The sequence below is a fragment of the Anser anser genome, assembly GCF_964211835.1.
Source record: "Anser anser genome assembly, chromosome: 13".
NCBI lineage: Eukaryota > Metazoa > Chordata > Aves > Anseriformes > Anatidae > Anser > Anser anser.
Window position 1 is genome coordinate 5,145,587 of NC_139734.1, and position 20,462 is coordinate 5,166,048.

A 20,462-nucleotide genomic window follows, 5' to 3' on the forward strand; every position below is an offset into this window, starting at 1 on the left:
CATAAGCTTCCTTTGCCTTTTTTTTTTTAGCAAACACTCTCCAAAGAAAGCTGTCTCAGTTTTGCCTTAGGCTGGTAAAGGCTTAATGTGTTCTTTTTTCTTTTTAATTGTGTTTCTGCTACTTCTCAATTAACTTAGGCACATAGTAAAAAAAAAAAAAAAAAAAGGATGAAGCATGCTAGACCTCCACATTATCTCCTTTCATCAGGAATAACATACATTTGTTGTTCTCTCTAAATCTTTTTAAACTGACTCAGGTTTTAAAAGAGAACACAACACAAATAACATAGCAGTCAGTCATACAAATTTGGTGATAAAAAGGATTGTTGATCCTCCAAAGTAGTACGTTTCAAGGAGAAATTTCAAGCAGGGGAGAACTGAAAGATGGCTTTTTAAATAAAGGGTAGTGTTTAAAGAGGCCTACTTCTGAAGCTACGAATCGCTTCATTCTTTGACACTTTTTGTTCAAGCTAGTTCAATTCCCTTCTTACTATTATATTATACATGAAACCAGAATGGAAAATTATCTGCAAATCTGTTTATAACAGTAGCCGTAAAGTAACCAATTTGAATATAAAAGAGGGAATAATTCTTTATTACATCTAGTATCTATAGCCACCACACTGTATGCTTTTTGGGGAAGGAGGAGAGGGGAAGTCAAGACAAAGTTTGATAGTTCTTTTTTAGTCTCCCGAACTAAAAAACTTTAATCATTTTTTTACCCTGAGCTGTACAAATCTGGCTTCTCATTCTTGGGTCATTATGTAGACTTGCAAGCATTGAACATATAATTACATTACATAATTGCATCTTTGTTTTTAAGCCATATTCCATGCATGAAACAGAAAAGTGTACCCACTTGCAGACATAACATTTGTATTCTGTAAAAATGTCGCTTTCATTACTTGCTCAGATCGATGCGGAGTTTAGAACTACTTTCTTTTCCAGGGTAGTGGCTGGCAGTAATTTTCTGCCTTTTAGGCAGCAGGAGAGGCAATCTGTTGTAGTATTACCAAGATATCTGCTGTGCTTCACAAGACCCAAGTATCTGCAGCACTTCAGAGACTGCAATATACTGTTCATTAGTCGTGACCTATCAATATGTACTGTCCAGTATGCTTCAAGATACCATACCTACGGTAGCATGCATTGTCACACTTTTGGGCTTGAGTATTGATTTTTCTATCCAAGCGGGCACCTAGTTGTTTAATGATCATGGATCAAATCAGCGCTTCATCTACTGTACTGCTGAGATCAGTAGGCTTGCACACTACATAAAGTCAAATGAGAATGCAGTTTCAACATTGTCTTGATGTACAGTTTATGACAAAACTGAAAAGCCCCATCAGAAGCACAGCTTCAGAGTACTAAACCCCAAACATGATACTATATGTTCATGGAATTGTATATTCTTCCTGACATGAAGAATATTCATTTTAAGACAGGAAAACAGTACTGACAGGGGTATTTCGGTTCTATACCAAAATAAATCTAAGGAGAGATCTGGCACTCTGGATTTCATAATGTTGGTGCAAAAATTTACATGCTTATTAGTAGAACATACACAACTGTACAATCATCAGATCACTGTACAAAACAAAATACTAAAAATGATTTTATGGACTTCAGAGAGAACTTTGAACAGTCATTGCAAGGACTTTGAATAGTTCCCACATAATGAAATATGTTCAGTACTTCCTAGAGATGGTCAAAAGAAAGTAAATAGAAGTCTCTAAAAATGGATCTTGTGAAAAAATCAGAAAACATTTCAGTCTAAAGAGCACAACCATAGTTAGTAATAGCTACAACAGGCCAGCCTGACTATAAAGAGCCCATTAGATTAGGACAGATTATGGCTAAAAATATGGCTAAAATATTGCCTTATTTCAGTCTATTCCACACTCTTTTCATTAGAAACACCCAAGTCTTACAATTTCCTTTAAGGGAATCATAATATTTTAAACACTGTGGTGCCCTAATTCAGTATGAAACTGTTCTGGGTGTTTGTTAGAGCGAAGACTAAAATTCAATGAGGACCTTGACCTCAACAGGTTTTCTGTTTACGTATGCCATGGCAGAAGTTTGTCTTGACAGAAACAAGGCCAACCTCTCAATCCATACCCTTTTCCATATCCTATTTCTTTTAATTATTTAGAACCTAGACAGTAAAAAAAGAACTACCCGTTCGCCTTAACTGTGTTCCAACTTGTCATCTGAGCTCAGTTTTTATAAAAGTGTGATGCAATTAAAAAAAACGTAACACAAGTTCTAATCACATATGTCTGCGGGCTGGCTGCCACTTCACATACATTTCAGAGGAATATGTAATAGGCAAGTACAAACAAAATCCTCTGTTGTGCCCCCATACAAAATGTTCTTACAGGAACAGTTGCATGTGCACATATTCCCCAGAATTTGTAATGTGAGAAGTAATGTTGTAAGATAAGAATGACTCAACTTATTGCTTATATATTTTTAGTCATTCTTTTTTTTTTTTTTTTGGGGGGGGCTGAGGGGGGGAAATACACATCAGCAGATATTCATGAAGGTCAGATATAATCTTTTGTCCAAAACATGTTTTGGTGCATGAAGAAATACTCACTTTAGAACAACTGGCTTCCTATGTAACAGTTTAAAAATTACACACAGATTAAATGGTATTTTTCTTTGTTTATCAGTGTTTAATTTCGTAAATAATAATAATTAAAAAAAAACAACACAGCATAAATCTACTTATAGTCTTTAGCACTGGCAGACTGTGAACTATTTATTCATCATATCTAAGAGAAGTTTCTGGAAACTATTGATAAATTTGCAATCTATTTCTGCAAGTCTTACACTTTTCTTGTTGTTGCGAACTCTCTTATGTGATTTTTTTAATCAAACTATAAATAACACTTGAAACATCTGTTTATGTAATTATATATCCTTATAAGAATCAGTACAAACTGATCCTGCTTTCCACAGACATCCTTCCTTTTCTGTTTCAGAGATTGTTGTGCCCAGAGGATAAAATTATGGAGTCACAACACAAAACTCACAGCCCAAGGGCATTAGTATTATATATGCTTTAAAGCAACTGGGTAGCCTTGCAATCTTAAACTATTCTACAGATCCTGCCTAAATTACAAGTTGTCAGTCTGCCCTGACATGCTCCAGCAGCTCCGCTTCAGCTTGTTCCTAAACTTGTGAGGGAGCCTTTGCAAGGCAGCCTTGCATCTTCCATCCTTTCTGTCATAGTTTACAAAATGAAGTATGTAAAAGAATCTCATTTACCTAGCTTGTCAAAATGTCAGGATTTTGCTGGAACGTAAATTGCAATCTTTTCATTCTGTCTTTGTAACAAAATGTTCAGCCACATCTTGCCTTTTCTAGCACATCCTCCTTCCTTGCAGGTTTATTGACCCCTACATTGTTGGGGGTATATACATCATACATGACCATACATCAGTCCAAAAGAATCATTGCCATAGCCATGTGGACCACTGAGAAAAGTACACAAATTCTTGGAGAAGAGACTTTTAAAATATTGTTTATGGACCCCAGACAGTTCGCCGTGGTGGTACCCCCTTAGCAATTGCACATATTACACTATTACAATGTAATAAATATGTTTTTTTATTTTTTCTTGGTCACCTTTTGCAAACCCTTTAGAAGACACTCACAAAACATGCCCCACATACACTTTTACCTCTTCCCATCCACATATGTCTCTACAGGATCTCACTTACATGGAGAAAGAGGCTAGACTAATAAGTTCCTATATTCTTAGTAGAACTTTTCAGTCAAATAGTCAACATTTCCTTTGCGTAGAAGCTTCTAAGTCGATCTGTTTCCATTCATAAACATTTGTGAAACACAAAATATCTATCAGTGAAAAAACCACAAGTGACATACGAAGAAGAAAAGTAAACCAAGTAAACCTTAACACAGTGTCTTTTGAAAAGATAATTGAATTCTTACCTTCAAAAGTACTTCCCATGAGATCAAGAATATGGTTCAGCATTCAGATCTGTAAAGATAAAGCACTTTTAATGAACTTTAATCCACCATCCCTTACCCCTAGTGCAGTGGTAAAGTTAACAAAATTGTGACTGTTTTAAAGTCATGCATTTGGGATGTTATCTTCCCTTTTGCTGTTAAAACAGAAGAGAATTCTACTTACACAACAGTTTGTCAAACCAGTAGCTACTACCAGGTTGTGCATATTGTTCCTTGGGTCTACAAAAACAATATATGAGAGTATTAATGGAATATGCTTAATTTATACAATAATGACGATGCTTACATTTTTGTCAGTAGTACTGTTACAATTTGATTCCTGGAATCCATTATTTAATTTATTCACACAACACTATAAATACAAATTATTTGCAGAAATAATTGTTATTCTTTTTGTAGTAACAGAACAAGCAAATGCTTGTGAATAAAACCTAGCTGTGAATATTTGCAGAAACTGGAGCTGGGGTTGGGAATGGCTGCATTCTGAGCTGTTCTCTGCTTTTGCTGGTCTTACGGTCAGAATTCAGAACTGCCTGAAAGTAGACACCACCACGTTATCTGTAAGGGAACCTGGCTCCAAAGGGCAGCTCCTGTATCAGAATTACACCCAGCTGACAAGTACCATGGTAACGGTTTCTTTTTTGTTCAGACGAATAGGATCACTTACAGACCTATTTTCTTACTGGACAATGCTAGTTGAGAAGGATGATGCTGGGGGAGTTTCAGCTTTAGCCCACGTTTCCTAGATAACTTCATTAATATACAATAGAAGCATCTTCAGATAAAAGACTTGTAGCAGTTTGAGGAAATTAAAAGGTAGTGCCAAAATAGCCAGGGTAACAAAAGGTACATTATATTCCCTAGACAAACAGCCTGAGCAATTCCATCTCTTACCAAGTGTTAAAGCATTATTTGCATTACTTCTTCCAACTTTATCACTGGGCCTAACAAGAGAAGAGCTTCACAAACTTTGCCTTGCTTACCTCCCGATCAAGGCCACAAACAGCACTATTGCGATTTTTTCTTTAAGCATGATCAATCAGCATTTACAGGAGAAAAGTCAGGAGCACCAACACCAGCCTAAACCAGCAGGTTAGGGCAAGGGCATGGCAGTGGCAGCACTTTTCGCTCTTCAGAGTTTAAGCATCCACTAGTTCTGGTGCATGGCTTGTTCAGCAGGCTCTGAAGAGCTCAGGCAGAGTATGTGGTACACTTGTTCTCAGGATTTAGAGGGTTGTGTAAATCTGTGTGATACACTTCTAATACATTTTTTCACACCTGGTTTATGTATGTTATGGTAAGCTCTGAAATCCCAGAATAGTCGCTACACCTGTCATGTGCAGTATGTTCATTCCTTCTCACAGAGGAAATTTCTCTTATTACAAGGTCAATTCTATAATTTGGAGACTCACAAAGCACATAACAGAACATCATTTCCCCTTTTATCTCTGCTGTCTATCAAAAATAGTTTTATACCTGAATGTTCTCCATTATAAAGTCATTTACTCCAACTTTTTCTCCGTGAATCCAGCCTGCAATCTGCTCCTATTGCGCTTAACTGCCAGCTTCCAGTACTGCCACAGGGCATGTGTTTTGTGTCCAGGCTTCATAAAGCACACCTGTCAGTCTGGCTGCCTGGGATGAGGAGGCAGCCATCCCACCAGCCATCCCACTAGCTTCCCAGTTAGGGCACAAACAGTTGCAATGTTGATTTTAAATGTTGCAGAAGTGTTAAAACACTGTAAGCAGACAGCTTATCAAGGCAATTAACCAGGAAGGACCAGGGTTCAGCAGCCACCTCCAGACCAGGTCTCATCCTGTGCAGGACAAAAGATCTCATATTGCCCAGTGACAGAAGAAACAACTTGCTTATACTGACACAATTGCAGCATCTGCTTTTTCTTCTTTCTTTTGTAAATTAATTCCAGAAAAAGCAAGCATTAGCTAGAGATCATGGGTAAAAGGGAAGGCAAAAAGGAAGTCTAGCGATATCTTTGTAGATTAGAAACCTTCAAATATGAAGGAAATATGGACAGAAGAGTTGTTGTAGGTTCCCATCCCATGAAAGCACCACTGGAAACCGAGCCTCCAGCCATACTCTGCAGCACGTCCACACTCTGACAGAACTCGCACCGGGACTCCTATCAGTGAGTAGAGGTGAATGTCAATTCACTAGAGACTACTTTCAGGGATGTTAATGGGAAAGGTTTTAGAAGACAATACCTGGACTATCTGTAAGACATATAGTTTTTAAGTAGTATCTATGTACGTTTGATAGACTTTGCAAACTGCACAACTTTATCTTCTTGTAATGTGAAACAATCTGTATTCCTTTGGAATTTTGCCTTCATGTTTGACTTCCTTGACTTGGGAAGAGGAGTGCTCAAATATCATCAGGCTGAGTATGATGTCAAAACAAACCAACAAATACAATGAGATTAATTAGATTGCCAAAATCCTCTCATCTTATTTTAATTCTAATACTTTGAAGGGTAAATTTGAAATATTTTTGATGACTGGAAGTGGAGGGACATTTCTGACATGACTGAACACTACAGGACTGCAATAGCTATCCAATTTTCAATTAATTAGAGCTCTGATTTTGCGTTTTGATTTCACTTGATTCAATTGTAGTTATATGCCATTCCAGTTCCAGTTTGAATGCTACTAGTACACACTGTGCTGCTGAGTTTTACTCTTCTCTGAATATTTCCATTCAATCTATCCTCCGGTAGTATTGGTGGCAGTCAAGCATTTACCTATGTCTTAACAGTTGTGTCTATAACACTTCGTATTTCCACGTACCATTTTAAATTGAAATGCTTCTTAGCATTAGCCAATGAAGTACAGAGAATGCAGAAATACTGCAACATCTCTGACTTTTATACCACATACAGGAAGTCTGAAAGTTCAGCTTGAGCATTTGACACAATGCTGTTGAAGGGCAGAAAATTCAAAGCTACATCCTTATTCGATGTTATGCTGATGGTCACTTCCTTTCTCAGAAATGGCTGACCACAGCAGAGAAAGTCTATAGACTGAAATACTGCTATGCGGAATAAACAGTCAGTCCTCTGAACAACAGGTCTAACAAAGCTTACCTTTTTTTTTTTGTTTGTCTTTGAAGTAGATTTGAATCCGTAGCTCTTTTTCTTCCATGGAATCCTTGCTTGATAAGGATTCACCTCTTCTTGCTGCCTTTCCCCCTGCTAGGGATATAAAAAAGAAGAGAATTCTTAGGGATAATTGATTTTCACAAAACTCTTAGGAATTGTATTATATATAATTGCATACCTTTAGCCATATGAATTTTAGCAAGTGGGTTATAACTTACTAACAAAGGGTCATAAACAATATATTCACATAAAACATCATCAAATGAAAACTATCTGGCAGCTCTGTATAAGATATTACTTATAGTAATGTATTATAAAGAGAGAATATTATATACATACTTACTACTCTGTCAATGTTTTTTTCTTTTTGCTACATGAGACCTGTCATGTATATACACATTAACTAATGAATCGCTTCAGATGATGTTACCTCATCAGATTTTAAATGTATTTATCAGGTAGGCATTGTTAGGATTTAGTCTCTCTTTGAAGTTAAACATGACAGCTTGATAGGTATTGGCATACTTTGAAAAGAAGATGATAAAGCAGTTATTAAAATAGCTATATACTTATTAATATATCTCATTCATTTTGTCTGTTCATTTCAATTGTTCCAATGATGATTGCTGAATCAAGCAGCATCACCTTGCCATGTAGGGAACTGAGATGTAGATTTTATGCTTATTTACTTTGATGGGAGGATTAAGTACTTTTACGAAAGTTACATGAATTATTCTGGGTATATGCCAATATTAGCGTATTTAAAATTTATCCTTATGCCTTTACTCCTCAAAAGTGTGACTTAACAATAATGGATTTATGCTCTTCTATTATTACAAATAATCACTATGATTAATTTACACACGAATTTATAAACTAATGATTTGTGAACTCAGGAGTTACAAACATAGTTCTGTCTGCTTGGTAGACTAAGTTTCTGTGTCAGACTACATATTCTGTTTGGCTGTTTCAGTTTCTTTTTAGTTTCTCCTGAGAATTTGAACAGTGAAACATCGAAACAAAAGTTAAAACTGCTTAAAAATATTCAGCTGGCCTTTTTGTTCCATCAAGAGAGTTGGAAGTAAGTATCCAAGCAGAATTTTAATTTATCCATACTTTGTTTTATTCACTGTGTGCTATCAGAGTGCAACTTGTGCTGTTAACATAAAAATGATATAGAAAGTGTTTGCAAGAACGTTCAGAAAAAAATGGTAGAGAATTTGAGGTAAATAGGAGGCCTAAACAGTTTTAAACCAACCACTCAAGATTTTACTTTAGGCTAATTATTATAACTTAATGACAATTCCTCTTAATACTGGATTAAGAAGTTTATAAGAAGCAAACCATATTCAGTACCACAGGAGGTCTATAGTAATACTAAGCAAGCCTAATAATCTCATAAGTCTTCTGAGTGTTAGGTGATACTTTAGCCAGATACTGAAATGTGTGATTCAGGCAAATGCATAACTAAGTAAATAAACGGTTTTAGCAAAGCAAGATTAAAATGTCTGCCCTGAATACCCAAAACCAAATGCCATCAAGTTTTAACTGATGATCAAAGTATTCCCAGAAGGATTCCTGCTTCTTTTCCCCACAGGCTAGGTAAGGAAATTGAAAAAGGAAAAACCATATGTAATCTTCAATGTCATCATTACATTTTTTAGTCATACCTGGAGACAGAATGGGTACAATTGTTAGAGCTGATGAGTGGACTGTTTGAGAATTCCAGTCCAAGATATTTCAAAGCAGACCACCTCATTCGCAAATATGATCTGAACTATGCCACCATGCGCTCTCCCCAGCACACACCCTATTGAAGGATCAGAGAAAAGAGGAGTGAGAGATGCACATGGGAATTAAATTTCAGAATCTGATTTTAAAATCCTGGGTTCTACAAGGTTTAGACTACTGCACTCCCCTCCTTACAGCTTAGCCAGAATATTTCAGATTATTCAGGCCATTCAACATCCAAAAAACTAAAAAGTGAAAAAGCAACATCATCTCTCTAGGAACTGCGTATATGAGCAACTCTGTGGTTGCTGGCAGGATCCTGCTGCAAGCTACCTTCACCTTGCACCCTGTGCAAGCTGCTGGACAATGTCAAGAAGCTAGGTGAGCTTTGTTTCCTTGAAATTTGTTTTCTTGTATGTGTACCGAGGAGCATGTGTTTGGATTCCAAACCCCAGAGCAAATATAGTAACAAATTCCATGGAATTGAAGCTGGTATGATTATCAGCATTTTGCTTCATCATTACCCCTTTCCAAAGATGGCAAGCAAGGGCCAATTAGCTGGGGAACAAAAGTCCGAAGAGAAAACACTAGAGCACATTTACATATTTCTAAATACGTTGTGAAAACCTTCTCCTTCTGCTAACATGTAGACAGACATATCCAGGGGTCTGCGTAGCAGTACTCTGCTTTTACTGCATAGATAAAACGTACCCTTGCAGCAAGCTCTACCCCAACTTTCCAGGGAGTTATGCTGCTTGTGTCTCCAGTGAGCTTCTCAGAAAGCACTCATTGTAGTATAGCAGGGACACAGGTCATTTCTATTTCTTTGCTAAAAATCATCTGCTTCGAAGATGATTTGTTTAATAGCTGTAACCAACACGAGACTGGTGACTGAGTTTTCTCAGAGGGGCAAGCTAGGCTGAAGTCAAGCAGGACCTGTGCTGCCACCTGCTGTGCAATTCTATTTTTTATTCCCAATAAAAAATACAAGTAATTTGTCAACAAAAGACAATATTGCAGAATGCAGATGCTAATGTATAGCACAATTTATCTCATTTAAAAAAACCTCTATAGAGAGGAGTTAGCCATGCACAAGAATGGACAAAGCCTCAGAAAAATGTGCCCAGGTGTGTTTAGTGCTGTGTACTTACCGTGTTTTCATATAAAATCAAACAGATAGGTGCCTCAGCTGAGAAGGTTGCACACATCTATTCTGTGACATTACCTTATGTGTGTGCTATCTGCATGCTTACAACCCGGTGTAATTCAATCTCTACACAATAAATAGCCTCAAAATACCAACTACTGGTGACATTTAAACAGTGTTTTAGAAAGTATGCAGATGAATACCTAGGGCAGTTTGGTCACTGGCTGTCCGGTGCTCTCTACAAACATAGATCTCCTAGATCTCACAAAGTGAGTTTCCTAGCTCAAGGTGAATTCTCGTCTAGACCTCTTTTGCAGAATAATGAGCATTTCTGCAAGTCTGCACATAATAAGAAAATTTAGAAAGTAAACCTCAAGCACCGTTCTTAACAAGCCCTATGCTAAACAACACACAGCACTTACAGATGCAGTACCATGAAGTACAGGGCATATACTACTCCCTTCTTAAACTAGTTCCCCACTTACCTCCAGAGATAATATAAGTATAGCACTGTATAGCATGGAGTCTGTTTTTAGAAACATCTTCCAATGAAGGTTTCAGAACCTCAAACAGGACTACATATTTGTATATGAATATATATATTAACTCTAGAATCTCCTTAGACTAAGTTAAGCCAGGTTTTTACTGACAGGCAAGTAAGATTTAACACTGAGAAAATTTAATGAGTAAAAGGTAATTCCCCATCTCCCTCAGTAGCTGATAACTGGATGCCTTCACGCTTACTCGCCCAGTTAACAACTCGCTTTTACCAACACCTGCTATCCTTACAGGTTCATTAGCATTTCTGTTGTTCTTTGGGAGTTCACTCTAAAAGACTTAGTAATATAAAATATAAAACATACTTAATAACAAAGTAAAATATATAAATTGTGTAATTTATTAAATACTATTAATATGCTTAAAACTACAACACATATACATTCACTTTTAACAGTTATTACATGAAACAACTTGTCTTGGAAGTAGAAAAGAACACATTTAAGAAATGCAGGAAGAAACTAACTGCTTATGACCCCAAAAGTGAGGTCCATAAAATATTTTGTATTACTGTTATTTTAAAAATTATAGTTCTTATGACATATTTTGGAACTTTCTTTTGAAAAAAGAAATTGAACTATTGGGAAAAAAAAAAAAGGAAAACAGTCAGATTACGGCAGTTAAATAAATGAGAACTGACATGTTAATCCATATGACTATTGGTAGCCACCTGTGTTATCCCTGTAATTTTCTTTCTTGAACTAGATGTCTTCCTTGAATTTCTGACTTTGGGGTACAGTAAAAAGGTTCAAGAGGACAGCCTGTCACAAATACTCTATTTCATGATGTGAACGCAAGCTTCTATACACTCTGCTGCATCACCTCCTATTAACATGCTCTGACTTCACACAAGCTCATGAGAATAATGGGAACTTTTATTTTCTTGTTCTTTTGATAAAATAAAACTAAAAATATTATCAATTAAAGAAAAATAAGAACATGAGAAACAGGGACCGAGTGATTTCTACTTTTGGTTTCTGATACATGACTTGAACAGATTAAAATAACAAGTCCTTAGAAATCCCACATGGTGACAGCTGTTATCTAGCAAAGTTCAGACTGAAACGTGTTGATCTTTATCCCTTATCACTGTGACTGATTAAGACAGCACAATTTTTAGCTTCATATTTTAATGGGAGCAGGAGCAGACCTGCCAGATATCAAAACCATCCAACCAAAAGAAATTAAAGAATTCTGGGTAGCATTGGGATCTCAGCACAGAAATCAGTGCTTTGGTAAGATGTTACTCTGTTGTTAGAATTATTTCAGCAGAATGCTTTGAACTTGACCTTGCACCATTCAAATGAATTGTTCATCTCTGCCAGGTTTCTGATGTATTACGAAATAGTTATCAGAATACAGGCAATGACTTTAATAGTACCAATTACACAGGCATCAATTATGCTGTACTTGCTTCCATATAATTTCACCTCCCTGCCAAGTAGTAGCAGAGAGTATTCTGTATTCACAAGATACCAGTGAAAATACCTCCACAGGTAAAGTTATACACATTCCAAATATATGTTAAATGTATCTTGTTTCATTTACTTAGTTTTCAAATGCCTCAGAGTGGCATTGCCCAAATAGGAGAGAGCATGCACTAGTATTAGGATGAAGGTTTAAAAGAATCTTTTAATGTGAAAACTGTACCTTATTCTGTTTGTATGACTCAACATCTAGAGTTTTTGTTTATCTTGCTGACATTTGTACTCTTTGGAATTTATAAACATCATCAAATGGATCTGAAAACATTAATTGTAAGAATGTTTTCAAGCTGTGATATAAATATTTTGGTTACTTCTTTTCCCCTTTATTGGTTTTCAATTACATGCTTCCAGAGGTCTGCCCACTCCTTTGGAGCTATGCAACCACAGTGCAGTTTCTGCTAGTCCCTTTCCTCCTGTTAAAGAATGCTTTGTTTTAAGAAAATAGTTTGGGTGCCTCTTACCACCATCAGTCAGAATTTCTAAATGGAAAAATCAGTTGCTGAGTCCAATACAAGGTACTGGGTAAGATGCCTGTAGTGAGTACTGCAGCCTTGAGCCCCTGTCCTGGCAGGAAAAGATTGTGTCAAGGCTGAGAATGTGGAAAAACTCTTCCCAGCAATCAACCAAGGAAGAAAACAAAAAGCAGATAGCTCTGAAGCATAATGCAGACCCTCTGTCATGCTGTTAAAATGCACAGGGACACATGAACTCGGAGCCTTAATAAATTTAGAGAGCTCAGTGGTAAATATTTCTAAGACCTGTAAAACAGACTAATGAAACTAAAAGGGGCTGAGCTATCTAGAAGTCACAGCACAACTGGCCTGAAAAAGAAAAACCCTTTCACTTCTCCTGTTGCATCTTAAAACTGTTAGCACGCATCCTTTGACGTAGTAAGAATAAAGGAGCTACTGACTAGAGGATCCGTCTGAATGCTGAGGTGGGAATATAAGCAGAGATATTAAATCTGCACAAGATATATTTTTCTTATTTCCTATAAACATTTTGCATTACATCGGCTTAAGACAAAAATAAGAAAATAAATAATCTTTTGTTTATATGTCAGCTCTTTCTCAGAAATGCAATCCTTACACATTTCAAGAAAACATAAGTCAGGTTATTTATCACTAATTTCAGTCCAGTGACTGCTGCAACTTAGATGGCTCCTTTCCACCCCATCTCATCAGAGAACTGCTAAACCTATTTCTAGGTTTTTCCTCCAACAGGAAAGCACACAATACTTTTCTTCCCTTTCTTCCTTTCCACAAACTTTGAAAATCTTCTCTAGCATTTGTTCTATCAATATATGAAGTAAAAAATGCTTGATATATCTAGGCCCCTCCAAGTCCCCAGTGACCAAATGCCCCTTCATCAGTGGATTTTTTTTTTTTTTTGATTGCTGCCTTTTGCAGAATCAGACGTATTCTTGGTATTTAAAGTCAAATTCCCTTACAGAAGAGTATCATGTATCATGCAGGTGTAATCCTGAATCCCTTTCTACTGGTACTCATTTCAAGCTTTAGAACCAAACCAGTCCAATTCTTACTATTTAATTTCCTTTGTGTAGAAAAGTGATAATAATATTCTCAAGAGTTAAAACCACAACAATTGTGCTGCTACTGAAAAAGAAAGGCTTTCTTATTTGTTTGTTTTTTTGTTTTAATTGTGTTAGTTAATACAGAGCATTATAATGGGAATTTAAGATGATGAACAACCACTAGAGGGCTCATTATTCCATACGGTGTTTTACCAAAACGGTTGAATAAGCCTATCAATAGCAAAGAACTTAAATGTGATCTGTCATATATGAAGTTCCTGTGACTTTATGAAATGCATAAACTTACACAGAAATATAGAAAACTTTCACAGAATATATATACCGTATAACCATTTCCCCCTTCAGTAACTTATTAATACCAACTCTAATGAGATGAAATTCTCTAATATAATAAATATAGATATATACACCTGTATCTTCAGTGAATCAACCCTGAAAAACATTGGCAAAGCTGAAAGCTTTCTACAAGCCTACAAATGAGGACTATGGCACATTATGCAGAAAAGCCAGGATTCGTTGTGTGATGTCTGAGGGCCATTGTTTTTAACAGGGTATGAGAAGAGCCTTTTGGTATTTTACAGAATCTATTTTTATGGATTCTGTTCAATATAAATGTTAAAATGTTTGACTGATATCTATGCATGCTAATAAAATATAGGAGGGCCTATGGGTTCTAGCAGAACCCATGTTTGGGTCAGAAACCTTTACGGAAATGTGTGCTGAGTTCCTGATATATCGCTGTAAAAAGCTGAGATACTCAGCTTTGAACACCTTCTTCCCTAAAACCACAAGACATAAAAATACATAGTGATAACACAATACTATGACATTATGAGCCTGATCATGTAATATCCCATGTTAGAATGAAATCATACAAATTTCATACAACTTAACTAACCAGAGATAACATCACGTAATACTTTTCCTTCCTACCTTTTGTCTTTTTTCTAAAACTGGAATTACCTTTGTTTTACATTATGTTGAAAATAATGGTTCCCTAATTTTGAATGCCAAATGTTCCTATGATGTTAATAATAGAAACAAAATAAATAGAAACAAAGTTAAGGGAAGACACAAACATTCAGAATCTCTCGGGCTGAGATTTATAAGCAGTGACAGAGTGTCTTGTAATCAGAAGTTCGATTCAGTTTATAAGACTGAACTCACACTTGAGCTGCAGGTAGAAGAAGTATCAAGTTCTTTTATCTGCAGATGAAAGTCAGGGGTTGCAAACTGATGGAACTTCAACTCTGCTTCACAAGTACTATCTAAAGTTCTCTTCTTTGGCATCACAGTTACTTTCAAACCGCCCTCCCACAATACTTTGAAATTCTAAAAATTCTTATTTTCTGCTAGTCTCTGACTGGCCAAAGAGACATTAACCATCACGTTGTCATCCCCTCATGCATACGTTATGGTTCATTTTGATCATGGATTTATTACTCAACACCCACAGCTTCTCATGCTTGGCAATTTGAATTATTACAGAAATGACAAAATTAATACAAATAATCATCATCTATTTTCATTTAATAATGTTTTCATTTAAAATAGACTCTTTCCTAGTCATGCTAGAAAAATGCTAGTTACTTGACTGCACAACTTTGGAAATACTCTTTTTTTTCATGCAAACAAACAATCCAAAACAAGTTTTGACCTAGTACTTTGATTATACATTATTTAGCTTTTTGCCGTATGTACTGCCTAAGCTCCTTAGACCCATTCAGGGTGTTTATTTCTACCTTTAAAAAGATGGAAAAAATTCAAATCCTGATGTGCTTACAGATCAACTTTAACCCCATGCCTCATGACAACAGTAGTTTTTTTGTTTCTTCTGTTAATAACTAGTGTGGTCCCATCAGCAGAAAACAATTACAATGTACTTTAGATTGGAATTCTTTTTACTGACTTCAGGATGTGATATAAGGTCACTCTGGTTACTGAAGTTTTCCTCAGGAGTCTAGTGGCCTGGAAGGTCTCTGTTGTGTGGGAGGAATTTGTTTAATTGACAAATATTGTCAGTGCTTGAAACTGGACTTGTGCTATTCAGGCTCTCTTGGTAGGTGATTTATAATTCTGGGACTAATTTTGGGCAAATAATTCTTATTTTAAGAACTGATCTACATTCTGAATGGAACTACAGCTTTATCTTTTGATTTTTTTAATTCAGCACGAACCAGACTAATAAGTCTTGTAACACTAATATGCTCATCAAATTCATCACTGATTTGGTTTTCTGACTTCACCTTTTTTTTTTTTCTCTTTTTTTTTTTTTTCCATGAGACATCAGCATGACAAATATCTTGTAGGCTACCTATAGATATTTCAGAGATCACCTTCCATTTGGATATGGTTTGTTGAAAGACTAGCTAAACTTTATTAGGAAGTTTATTGAATTGTTGTGGTTATAAACATGTATACGTGTGCATTAAGCTAATATTATAATATTTTGACTTGGAAGGCAGCAGTGAGAAAAGTGCTGTTAAGGCTGAGCTTCCAAGAAAAATAGTTTGTGTTGTTCTTTGTGAAATGCCTTTTACTATACTTAGCAATACTGTGGTGCTGGGACAAGACATGAAATAAAGCAAGTGCCTTGAAAACTGAAAAATAGCTTTACAGTACGGGGCACAAACACAGAAAGGGGTGAATGTCATTGAGCACTTCAAGGCATAGAATGGTTAGTTAGTGATGTGTGGAAATATCAGTCTTGTTCTTTCTGTTAGTTCTGAAGATAGTTCAGGCTTAAGAAAAATACTAATAACTGGATGGGAATGTTAACTTTCTTAAGAACACGTTTGATATGTTTTATAACAAATTAATTTTTTGTTCATATGTATCTTAACAAACAATATTATTTCTCTAAGCTTCAAATATCTTCAGAGAATTCCTTTATTCATTTCATGTACAAGCCTACAAAGAAATGGATCACCATTTCTCAGATGCATCCTCAACCTCTACTACAGTTACGGACAGTAGAGCTTGACCTGTTAACTTCAATTAGAGTTATTAAGAGGCAGAACCGTTAACCGTGATTTTCATTGTCTCAGAGTAAATCACACACATTAATATTATTTCTTGATTTATGCCTGCTTTCACATCCAACTATTTTTGTGCCTATTAATACTGCAGCTTTTTATGGAAGATGTGGTATGCTTTTCAAGCTTCTATTTTGAATGTTTCAGGTTGACATTTACTGTTTTTCAGTATTGTCTAGCATATGTTCTAGCTAAATTAGCTGACAGGGAGAGATATGGTAAGTGCTACAGCCTTTCATCTTTCTCACAAGAACATTCCTTGAGAGGAAATCAGCAATTACACTACAACAAGCCTCTCTTTAAATTCATAAAAAATATATGTGAGCAACTGAATAAACAGAAGGAATTCAGAATAATGAATGGTAGTGTCTCTATGAAACTAGACTTTTAGTAAGGAGAAACAAGGAACAGGAGAAGGAGAAGGAAAAGGAAAATGTTAGAAAACCCATTCTGGAGAGCCAAGAGACTCTGTTTTCCATTTTGTATGGAAAGAAACCTTCTGGTTTGCAAGTCTAAGCAGCAGAAATGTGGTTGCTTTCTGTGGACATGACTTGAATATATTCATGCCCCAAGTCTGCAACCGCTGCACTGTGGCTATTCCCAGTCTCATTCTGAGCACTCAAGGCATACTTCAGACTGCAGTACTGTGCCAAGTACTGTTCTTCAGACAAGAAATGACAGGCTAACAAGGAATCTCAACCCACCTTCCATGATAAGCGTATGAGAAGGATAAATTTGTCTGTAACAGACTCAGACTCCACTTGCATCTCCAAAGATCATCAGATCAAAGGTCCTGTACATAAGGTTCACATTCTTTTATTGAAAATCCATGTAAATAAACTGCAGTACTTTAACTGGCACCTCGCAACTCTGCAAAACTTGTCCCCATTCCTGTTTTTCCCTTCCACTCGCATGGCCTCTTTACTTCCTATCTTAGGTACCTGTGTCTGTAAGAGCAGGAATTCACATGACACACTTCTTACTATCCAGATCAAGCACATAAAACAACATTAATGCTAATTTACAAGCTGAGGGAACAAAGCAAAGCTTTCTCTCCTGTGTACAGTCAGCCTTGCAAGACTGCATTACTCATGGCTGGCCAAGAAATGCCGAATGAATGTGGGAGAAGAAAAGAGTAAATGGAAGAGGGTAAATCAGAAGTTTTTTGGTGCAGTCCCGACTACCACAGACTTATTATATGAACTTTAACAAGACATAATTGATTTATTCTTCAGGTTTCTTTCATGAAACAGGAATAAAGTGCCTGGGACCAGGCCAGAGCTAAAACGAAACTCCTGGGCAGATGATGTGTGTGCAGAGTCCCTACACAAGGCTACTCCGGGTGGTTAAGGACCATGGGTATACCCGAGGCCCTGGCATTCCTTCATGGATTGACATTAGATTTCACCGTTTTGATAATTTTAAGAAGTCATGGACAGAAAAACAAATCAAACATTAGATACAAGAACAAGCCTCAGGCTCTTGTGCAAACAGTTTAGTCACAGGAATTTATTGCTTTTAGAGAACCATTTCTATTGACACATGAGATATATATGTTTACAATGGATCTTAGAGAGAGCATAAATTACTTAGTGAAAGGAAGAGAAGAAATGGTTAACAAACAGAAAAGAGCAACGGCTCAGTGCTTTGTCAATACTACTCAATTCTTACAGAATTCAGAGTGCTTTTGAAAGAAGCTGAAACCAAAACAGAGAGAATGAAGAGAACACAGAGAGCTATGTGTAAGCCACCCAGCAGATCAGGAACTGAGAACCCAAATCTCTTGGATTTGTAGTGGATCACAATCCAACCATGAATTAACAATTCATGTGCTGTTGCTAAAAAGTATCAGTCATACCAAGATATCCTTTTTACACCAACTGTGCTCCTTTTTAGTAAGTGGATAATCACAGGAAAACAGGTCACCTCACCCATCACCATAACCCAAAGTAGGATAAAATGGAGAAGGGAGGTGCTCCAGGTTCCAGCTGTTTCTGGATTAGAGTTGTAATGTTAACCAGTTTCCTCATACAGTCAACCACATCACCCCAGAAGAGATTATGCCAGCATAAGAGAATGAGAGGGAAAATGAGTAGCATGGGGAAGGGAAAGGCAGTGGTTCACAGCAGCTGGCTTATATGAATATTATTACTGAACTATGATGCATCTCATTCTTACTGGATTTCTTTGTTGTTGTTTTAAAAAAATGTTTCTGAGTTATCAAGAATATTTTGAAATTGATTTCTCTTCCCCTCAGCTTTGAGTCACCTGCAAAATTGATGAGTATGTTCTCTATTCCTTTACCTGCATTGTTAATAAAAATACCAAGCAGAACCTGACTGAGGACACATGCTGGGAACCCACCAATGTGTCTTTCCTTTCAACAATGAACCATTGCTTGCTATCCTGCCAGTTTTGTATAGACCTTTTAATACAGTTCTCCAGGTAATATTTTGCAAGTGCCTTGCTGACTACATATATTAACTGAAAACAAAACTAATGTTTCAGCATATTCAGGTAGAAGTAATCCATACAGGGACAAACTCATCTTGCAAAGATTTTATAAAAAATTAGCCTTATGCTTGTTGTAAAACCTGTTATTTTGGCCCTGCTGTTAAATTTTCACCTATTCAATTTTGAAAGAGGCTATACCAGTCCCTTGCAGTTTCACTTTCTTGTTCTAATAGGTTCCTCATTAACTCAAAGCTAAGATTAAGATCTAAGCTATTCTGTAAGAGCTTTTTCTAGGATTTTAACACAGTGATACTACTGACCTCATCTAAATTATGGTAAATGAACTGGGAAATCAATAACTGAATGGATCAGTCCAGAACACTTGCATATGTTTCATCTAGTTCTTATTTACTATGATTATAATTTGCTTTCTTTCATTATTTTATGTCTTTAATAGAGTACACATAATATAAACACATAGAGAAAGTATTATGTATTAGAAACATACTTATGTTCTTTCCCCAAAATATATCGCAACCTTTATTACAGCTTCTGTTCAACAATTGTAGGATACCCACAGAAGCAGCTCAGCACTAACATCACTAGTTTGGCATTTTTTTCTTCCCCTGTTTGTAAAATACAGGAATACTGCTTGTAAAGGTAAGCACAGAGTATTTTCTCTCCTGGAGTCTACCAGTTGGATTGTCTGCTCATGAGCAACCTGGCACAGGTCCGTCTCCCCAGCCCTGTGCCATAGGACAACCACTGCTGCTACAATTGCAGACAGCTTTGTAACTTGCCTCTGAGTTTCATTCTGTCTGTCACCTTGCAGTGCTTGTGGTCTGTTTCTGGGATTTCTCATTTCCTGAACTCCTTTTTTGTAAAGTGAAGAAGGCCTGTAATTAGAATAGCAATACATTGTCAGGTGTTATTAGATTCTGTTCACCAGGAAATGAATCTTATGGAGTCACACTACCAGTCCTTTTCCTCATAACTGGGCGCGTGCAAGAGACTTAGATAGGTGACTAAGCGAAAAAATATGAGAACACGAGCACAGCATAAATCTGTTTTGATGGGCTGGTGGTGACAGGTCCATAGGCAAGCTTTTAGTTTCAAACTGGTCTGAGCTGGTGTGGTAGTCTTGAGCTGCCAGCAGCTCTCAAAACACACAGGGACAGAAGATGCTCTTGCCCTCAGCGTATGCGCTGATGGAAAAGCTAGAGAGTGCCTGCAAACAGGAAGGCACCGTGGGCTGCAGGGCATTGTTGGGGCATTCCTTTGGGCTTCTGGGGCCTCTGGTGCTGGTTGGCACTGGGAGGCATTAGGAGGGGTCTTGGAGGCAGAATGAGGGGTCTTGGAGGCATAACAAGGGGTCCT

General features: G+C 36.8%; 1 protein-coding gene and 1 long non-coding RNA gene across 4 annotated transcripts in view; one reads left to right on the forward strand and one right to left on the reverse strand.

The window, feature by feature from the left end:
- The window catches only part of NXT2 (nuclear transport factor 2 like export factor 2), a 73,098-nt gene extending 61,811 nt beyond the window's left edge, over positions 1 to 11,287 (forward strand). For all 3 annotated transcript variants that reach the window (XM_083797450.1, XM_083797449.1, XM_083797452.1), the window contains exons 5-6: positions 8,092 to 8,199; positions 11,260 to 11,287. In XM_083797450.1, the coding sequence (XP_083653576.1) occupies positions 8,092 to 8,199; positions 11,260 to 11,272 (121 nt within the window). In that variant the 3' untranslated portion in view covers positions 11,273 to 11,287. The remainder of the gene's footprint in view (positions 1 to 8,091; positions 8,200 to 11,259) is intronic.
- On the reverse strand, positions 1,311 to 11,266 carry LOC310880913. Its single transcript, XR_014571985.1, has 5 exons — positions 10,482 to 11,266; positions 7,104 to 7,211; positions 4,166 to 4,221; positions 3,964 to 4,012; positions 1,311 to 3,867 (listed from the first exon to the last, which is right to left on the reverse strand). It is a non-coding gene; the product is annotated as an uncharacterized lncRNA (long non-coding RNA).
- Positions 11,288 to 20,462: the final 9,175 nt, after the last annotated feature.